Source organism: Oncorhynchus mykiss, chromosome 10, assembly GCF_057628025.1.
Source record: "Oncorhynchus mykiss isolate SJ-2025 chromosome 10, ASM5762802v1, whole genome shotgun sequence".
Lineage (NCBI taxonomy): Eukaryota > Metazoa > Chordata > Actinopteri > Salmoniformes > Salmonidae > Oncorhynchus > Oncorhynchus mykiss.
Genome location: NC_143031.1, coordinates 72,951,290 through 72,960,000, shown reverse-complemented (window position 1 = coordinate 72,960,000; position 8,711 = coordinate 72,951,290). Strand labels below are relative to the sequence as shown.

The 8,711-nt window shown below is 38.9% G+C and overlaps 1 protein-coding gene across 1 annotated transcript in view; it reads right to left on the bottom strand.

Annotated features, from left to right (window-relative positions):
- The window catches only part of LOC149980190 (CD209 antigen-like protein A), an 8,960-nt gene extending 722 nt beyond the window's left edge, over positions 1-8,238 (bottom strand). Inside the window, exons 1-5 of the mRNA XM_090187847.1 lie at positions 7,983-8,238; positions 7,667-7,768; positions 7,392-7,562; positions 7,132-7,274; positions 6,670-6,785 (exon numbers count right to left, since the gene is read on the bottom strand). Coding sequence (XP_090043973.1) covers positions 6,670-6,785; positions 7,132-7,274; positions 7,392-7,562; positions 7,667-7,768; positions 7,983-8,106 — 656 coding nt within the window. The 5' untranslated portion in view covers positions 8,107-8,238. The remainder of the gene's footprint in view (positions 1-6,669; positions 6,786-7,131; positions 7,275-7,391; positions 7,563-7,666; positions 7,769-7,982) is intronic.
- Positions 8,239-8,711: the final 473 nt, after the last annotated feature.

Here is an 8,711-nt window from a genome sequence, read left to right as displayed (position 1 = left end):
TAATACCAGTACCTACAGGGTTAAAAACAGTCAGATATCATGGTCAATACCAGTACCTACAGGGTTAACAACAGTGGTTAATGGTTAATACCAGTACCTACAGGGTTAACAACAGTCAGATATCATGGTTAATACCAGAACCTACAGGGTTAACAACAGTCAGATATCATGGTTAATACCAGTACCTACAGGGTTAAAAACAGTCAGATATCATGGTTAATACCAGTACCTACAGGGTTAACAACAGTCAGATATCATGGTTAATACCAGAACCTACAGGGTTAACAACAGTCAGATATCATGGTTAATACCAGAACCTACAGGGTTAAAACAGTCAGATATCATGGTTAATACCAGTACCTACAGGGTTAACAACAGTCAGATATCATGGTTAATACCAGTAACTACAGGGTTAAAAACAGTCAGATATCATGGTTAATATCAGTACCTACAAGGTTAACAACAGTCAGATATCATGGTTAATACCAGTACCTACAGGGTTAACAACAGTCAGATTTCATGGTTAATACCAGTACCTACAGGGTTAAAAACAGTCAGATATCATGGTTAATACCAGTACCTACAGGGTTAATAACAGTCAGATATCATGGTTAATACCAGTACCTACAGGGTTAACAACAGTCAGATATCATGGTTAATACCAGTACCTACAGGGTTAACAACAGTCAGATGTCATGGTTAATACCAGTACCTACAGGGTTAATAACAGTCAGATATCATGGTTAATACCAGTACCTACAGGGTTAAAACAGTCAAATATCATGGTTAATACCAGTACCTACAGGGTTAAAAACAGTCAGATATCATGGTTAATACCAGTACCTACAGGGTGAAAAACAGTCAGATATCATGGTCAATACCAGTACCTACAGGGTTAATAACAGTCAGATATCATGGTTAATACCAGTACCTACAGGGTTAAAAACAGTCAGATATCATGGTCAATACCAGTACCTACAGGGTTAACAACAGTGGTTAATGGTTAATACCAGTACCTACAGGGTTAACAACAGTCAGATATCATGGTTAATACCAGAACCTACAGGGTTAACAACAGTCAGATATCATGGTTAATACCAGTACCTACAGGGTTAAAAACAGTCAGATATCATGGTTAATACCAGTACCTACAGGGTTAACAACAGTCAGATATCATGGTTAATACCAGAACCTACAGGGTTAACAACAGTCAGATATCATGGTTAATACCAGAACCTACAGGGTTAAAACAGTCAGATATCATGGTTAATACCAGTACCTACAGGGTTAACAACAGTCAGATATCATGGTTAATACCAGTAACTACAGGGTTAAAAACAGTCAGATATCATGGTTAATATCAGTACCTACAAGGTTAACAACAGTCAGATATCATGGTTAATACCAGTACCTACAGGGTTAACAACAGTCAGATTTCATGGTTAATACCAGTACCTACAGGGTTAAAAACAGTCAGATATCATGGTTAATACCAGTACCTACAGGGTTAATAACAGTCAGATATCATGGTTAATACCAGTACCTACAGGGTTAACAACAGTCAGATATCATGGTTAATACCAGTACCTACAGGGTTAACAACAGTCAGATGTCATGGTTAATACCAGTACCTACAGGGTTAATAACAGTCAGATATCATGGTTAATACCAGTACCTACAGGGTTAAAACAGTCAAATATCATGGTTAATACCAGTACCTACAGGGTTAAAAACAGTCAGATATCATGGTTAATACCAGTACCTACAGGGTGAAAAACAGTCAGATATCATGGTCAATACCAGTACCTACAGGGTTAATAACAGTCAGATATCATGGTTAATACCAGTACCTACAGGGTTAAAAACAGTCAGATATCATGGTCAATACCAGTACCTACAGGGTTAACAACAGTGGTTAATGGTTAATACCAGTACCTACAGGGTTAACAACAGTCAGATATCATGGTTAATACCAGAACCTACAGGGTTAACAACAGTCAGATATCATGGTTAATACCAGTACCTACAGGGTTAAAAACAGTCAGATATCATGGTTAATACCAGTACCTACAGGGTTAACAACAGTGGTTAATGGTTAATACCAGTACCTACAGGGTTAACAACAGTCAGATATCATGGTTAATACCAGTAACTACAGGGTTAAAAACAGTCAGATATCATGGTTAATATCAGTACCTACAAGGTTAACAACAGTCAGATATCATGGTTAATACCAGTACCTACAGGGTTAACAACAGTCAGATTTCATGGTTAATACCAGTACCTACAGGGTTAAAAACAGTCAGATATCATGGTTAATACCAGTACCTACAGGGTTAATAACAGTCAGATATCATGGTTAATACCAGTACCTACAGGGTTAACAACAGTCAGATATCATGGTTAATACCAGTACCTACAGGGTTAACAACAGTCAGATGTCATGGTTAATACCAGTACCTACAGGGTTAATAACAGTCAGATATCATGGTTAATACCAGTACCTACAGGGTTAAAAACAGTCAGATATCATGGTTAATACCAGTACCTACAGGGTTAACAACAGTGGTTAATGGTTAATACCAGTACCTACAGGGTTAACAACAGTCAGATATCATGGTTAATACCAGTACCTACAGGGTTAAAAACAGTCAGATATCATGGTTAATATCAGTACCTACAGGGTTAACAACAGTCAGATATCATGGTTAATACCAGTACCTACAGGGTTAACAACAGTCAGATTTCATGGTTAATACCAGTACCTACAGGGTTAATAACAGTCAGATATCATGGTTAATACCAGTACCTACTGGGTTAACAACAGTCAGATATCATGGTTAATACCAGTACCTACAGGGTTAACAACAGTCAGATATCATGGTTAATACCAGTACCTACAGGGTTAACAACAGTCAGATGTCATGGTTAATACCAGTACCTACAGGGTTAATAACAGTCAGATATCATGGTTAATACCAGTACCTACAGGGTTAACAACAGTCAGATATCATGGTTAATACCAGTACCTACAGAGTTAACAACAGTCAGATATCATGGTTAATACCAGTACCTACAGGGTTAACAACAGTCAGATGTCATGGTTAATACCAGTACCTACAGGGTTAAACAGTCAGACATCACACTTTGAACATCACCATCCTAAATAAGGTACCAACATGTTTCAGCTTAATGTACAGACATGCCATTATCAATGACAATAACCTGTATAGATAAACGTTGAATGAACTGATAATTGGCCCCTTATTATCAGAGTAGTTATCATCTCTGGTCAGTCTGTGGTCAGTGTTGGTCTATCAGTTGAGTATGAAGAACCTAGAGTATGAACAACACAGAGAATCAGTCCTTCTCCTTACACTGTGGTCAGTGTTATTAGAGCAGTAGTATATTACCTTGGGTTGGTCAGTGTTATTATAACAGTAGTATATTACCTTGGGGTGGTCAGTGTTATTAGAGCAGTAGTATATTACCTTGGGGTGGTCAGTGTTATTATAGCAGTAATATATTACCTTGGGTTGGTCAGTGTTGTTACAGCAGTAGTATATTACCTTGGGTTGGTCAGTGTTATTATAGCAATAATATATTACCTTGGGTTGGTCAGTGTTATTACAGCAGTAGTATATTACCTTGGGTTGGTCAGTGTTATTACAGCAGTAATATATTACCTTGGGGTGGTCAGTGTTATTAGAGCAGTAGTATATTACCTTGGGTTGGTCAGTGTTATTATAACAGTAGTATATTACCTTGGGGTGGTCAGTGTTATTAGAGCAGTAGTGTATTACCTTGGGTTGGTCAGTGTTATTAGAGCAGTAGTATATTACCTTGGGGTGGTCAGTGTTATTAGAGCAGTAGTATATTACCTTGGGGTGGTCAGTGTTATTAGAGCAGTAGTATATTACCTTGGGTTGGTCAGTGTTATTATAGCAGTAGTATATTACCTTGGGCTGGTCAGTGTTATTAGAGCAGTAGTATATTACCCTGGGTTAGTCAGTGTTATTAGAGCAGTAGTATATTACCTTGGGGTGGTCAGTGTTATTATAACAGTAGTATATTACCTTGGGGTGGTCAGTGTTATTATAACAGTAGTATATTACCTTGGGGTGGTCAGTGTTATTGGAGTAGTATATTACCTTGGGTTGGTCAGTGTTATTATAACAGTAGTATATTACCTTGGGGTGGTCAGTGTTATTGGAGTAGTATATTACCTTGGGTTGGTCAGTGTTATTAGAGCAGTAGTGTATTACCTTGGGGTGGTCAGTGTTATTATAACAGTAGTATATTACCTTGGGGTGGTCAGTGTTATTATAACAGTAGTATATTACCTCGGGTTGGTCAGTGTTATTAGAGCAGTAGTGTATTACCTTGGGGTAGTCAGTGTTATTAGAGCAGTAGTATATTACCTCGGGGTGGTCAGTGTTATTATAACAGTAGTATATTACCTTGGGGTGGTCAGTGTTATTGGAGTAGTATATTACCTTGGGTTGGTCAGTGTTATTAGAGCAGTAGTGTATTACCTTGGGGTGGTCAGTGTTATTATAACAGTAGTATATTACCTTGGGGTGGTCAGTGTTATTAGAGCAGTAGTGTATTACCTTGGGGTGGTCAGTGTTATTATAACAGTAGTATATTACCTTGGGTTGGTCAGTGTTATTAGAGCAGTAGTGTATTACCTTGGGGTAGTCAGTGTTATTAGAGCAGTAGTATATTACCTCGGGGTGGTCAGTGTTATTATAACAGTAGTATATTACCTTGGGGTGGTCAGTGTTATTAGAGCAGTAGTATATTACCTTGGGGTGGTCAGTGTTATTAGAGCAGTAGTATATTACCTTGGGGTGGTCAGTGTTATTATAACAGTAGTATATTACCTTGGGGTGGTCAGTGTTATTATAACAGTAGTATATTACCTTGGGGTGGTCAGTGTTATTGGAGTAGTATATTACCTTGGGTTGGTCAGTGTTATTAGAGCAGTAGTGTATTACCTTGGGGTGGTCAGTGTTATTATAACAGTAGTATATTACCTTGGGGTGGTCAGTGTTATTAGAGCAGTAGTGTATTACCTTGGGGTGGTCAGTGTTATTATAACAGTAGTATATTACCTTGGGGTGGTCAGTGTTATTATAACAGTAGTATATTACCTTGGGGTGGTCAGTGTTATTATAACAGTAATATATTACCTTGGGGTGGTCAGTGTTATTATAACAGTAATATATTACCTTGGGGTGGTCAGTGTTATTATAACAGTAGTATATTACCTTGGGATGGTCAGTGTTATTATAACAGTAGTATATTACCTTGGGGTGGTCAGTGTTATTATAACAGTAGTATATTACCTTGGGGTGGTCAGTGTTATTATAACAGTAGTATATTACCTTGGGGTGGTCAGTGTTATTAGAGCAGTAGTATATTACCTTGGGGTGGTCAGTGTTATTAGAGCAGTAGTATATTACCTTGGGGTGGTCAGTGTTATTATAACAGTAGTATATTACCTTGGGGTGGTCAGTGTTATTGGAGTAGTATATTACCTTGGGTTGGTCAGTGTTATTAGAGCAGTAGTGTATTACCTTGGGGTGGTCAGTGTTATTATAACAGTAGTATATTACCTTGGGGTGGTCAGTGTTATTGGAGTAGTATATTACCTTGGGTTGGTCAGTGTTATTAGAGCAGTAGTGTATTACCTTGGGGTGGTCAGTGTTATTATAGCAGTAGTATATTACCTTGGGGTGGTCAGTGTTATTATAACAGTAGTATATTACCTTGGGGTGGTCAGTGTTATTATAACAGTAATATATTACCTTGGGGTGGTCAGTGTTATTATAACAGTAATATATTACCTTGGGGTGGTCAGTGTTATTATAACAGTAGTATATTACCTTGGGGTGGTCAGTGTTATTAGAGCAGTAGTATATTACCTTGGGGTGGTCAGTGTTATTAGAGCAGTAGTATATTACCTTGGGGTGGTCAGTGTTATTATAGCAATAGTATATTACCTTGGGGTGGTCAGTGTTATTAGAGCAGTAGTATATTACCTTGGGTTGGTCAGTGTTATTAGAGCAGTAGTATATTGCCTTGGGTTGGTCAGTGTTATTAGAGCAGTAGTATATTACCTTGGGGTGGTCAGTGTTATTAGAGCAGTAGTATATTGCCTTGGGTTGGTCAGTGTTATTATAACAGTAGTATATTGCCTTGGGTTGGTCAGTGTTATTATAGCAATAGTATATTACCTTGGGGTGGTCAGTGTTAGTAGAGCAGTAATATATTACCTTGGGGTGGTCAGTGTTATTAGAGCAGTAGTATATTACCTTGGGTTGGTCAGTGTTATTATAGTAGTAGTATATTACCGTGGGTTGGTCAGTGTTATTAGAGCTAGTATATTACCCTGGGTTAGTCAGTGTTATTAGAGCAATAGTATATTACCTTGGGTTGGTCAGTGTTATTATAACAGTAGTATATTACCTTGGGGTGGTCAGTGTTATTATAGCAGTAATATATTACCTTGGGTTGGTCAGTGTTATTAGAGCAGTAATATATTACCTTGGGTTGGTCAGTGTTATTATAACAGTAATATATTACCTTGGGTTGGTCAGTGTTATTATAACAGTAATATATTACCTTGGGGTGGTCAGTGTTATTAGAGCAGTAGTATATTACCTTGGGGTGGTCAGTGGGGTGTTGTCCACCCATCTCCAGGTCCCCTCAGTAACAGAGTCAGTCAGACCAATCCAGACAGGTACAGCTGTGGTATGGTTGAGGATGAAGAGAAACTCCTGTTGAAAAGAGATAAAAAGATAAATATGTATACGTATACCTGTTGCACGGTGTAACGGATGTGAAATGGCTAGCTAGTTAGCGGTGTTCGCACTAAATAGCGTTTCAATCGGTGACGTCACTTGCTCTGAGACCTTGAAGTATTGGTTCCCCTTACTCTGCAAGAGCCACGGCTTTTGTGGAGCGATTGGTAACGATGCTTCGTGGTTGACTGTTGTTGATGTGTGCAGAGCTTCCCTGGTTCGCGCCCGGGTATGGGCGAGGGGACGGTCTAAAGTTATACTGTTACACACACCCATATATTCTCTGTCTGTCTGTCTGTCTCTCTCGCGCTCTCTCTCTCACCTGTTCCTTATTGTTGTTTATGATCACCAGGTCTGCTCCTCTCTCCAGACAGTCCTCTCTGCTCTCCTTCCAGGTTTTAGTCTCAGTAGACAGGAAGTACCAACTGGATTCAAACTTCTGCCAGCGTTCAGGACAGGTTTGTTCTACAAGATGAAAGCATGAATTTCCTTCAAATGATCACACTAGATATTTTATGAAAGAATAGACACACGATAAAGTGTGTGGGATTAATGAAAATGTGTTACTGTAGGTTTACTCACTGAGATTGGTAAGCCATCCACTAAGAACATCTCTCTCAGTCTGTAGCTGGTCTCTCTTTTTAGTCATGGTGTTGTAACTGGTCTGTAGCTGGTCTCTCTCTTTAGTCAGGGTGTTGTAACTGGTCTGTAGCTGTTCTCTCAATTTTGAGGCATGATGACCAATGACTCCATCTGTATGAAGGAAAAGTTCATCAAACATGTAACTAAAACACCATTAATGAGTAAGTATGATTAAGTAGGCTCCTTAATTCTCAGTGACAACACACTAAACTTACAGTAGACAGACAGGCCTATGATCGCAGCCAGTAGGAGAACACACAGCAGCCCCAGACACACTGCAGCAACTCCAGAGGGTCTCTTCCACCACTGAACATGTCCTGAATCACAAATGATTAAAGTAAGATCTGTGGTAATGTGTTTTACTGTTTCATCCAAGATTTGGACAAATAAAGCTAGAGTTCTACAGGGTTATCACACCTGTAAGTGTTTGTGTGTGTGTGTGTGTGTGTGTGTGTGTGTGTGTGTGTGTGTGTGTGTGTGTGTGTGTGTGTGTGTGTGTGTGTGTGTGTGTGTGTGTCCGTGCAATCTTACCTGAAGCAACAACTCCATCTCTTGTACTGGGCTTGAAGTCTCCTACGTTGGCATATAATTGGCCATCAATGTCTGTGTTCTTCATTGCATCAGGCTCATCGTCTTCAAATCCATCTGTTTTCATAGACTCCCTCTGACATCTTAACACACAGGTGTTCCAATACAGTAACTTCTACTTATCTCAGCTCTAATATACGTCTGTATCTATGTGTTCTCTCTGGACTGTCCTGCATCTGTGTGACTTATTATAGTGATACATGTTTTAAACAGTAACCACAGTGAAGAGGAAACTGTCAAATCAACACCACACTGGTCATCACATGACTTGCATCAGCCAATCTAAACATGTATGTTTCCCACAGCGCTCAGCAGTATTAAACATCAAATCAAATCAAATCAAATTTTATTTGTCACATACACATGGTTAGCAGATGTTAATGCGAGTGTAGCGAAATGCTTGTGCTTCTAGTTCCGACAATGCAGTAATAACCAACAAGTAATCTAGCTAACAGTTCCAAAACTACTACCTTATAGACACAAGTGTAAGGGGATAAAGAATATGTACATAAAGATATATGAATGAGTGATGGTACAGAGCGGCATAGGCAAGATACAGTAGATGGTATTGAGTGCAGTATATACATATGAGCTGAGTATGTAAACAAAGTGGCATAGTTAAAGTGGCTAGTGATACATGTGTTACATAAAGATGCAGTAGATGATATAGAG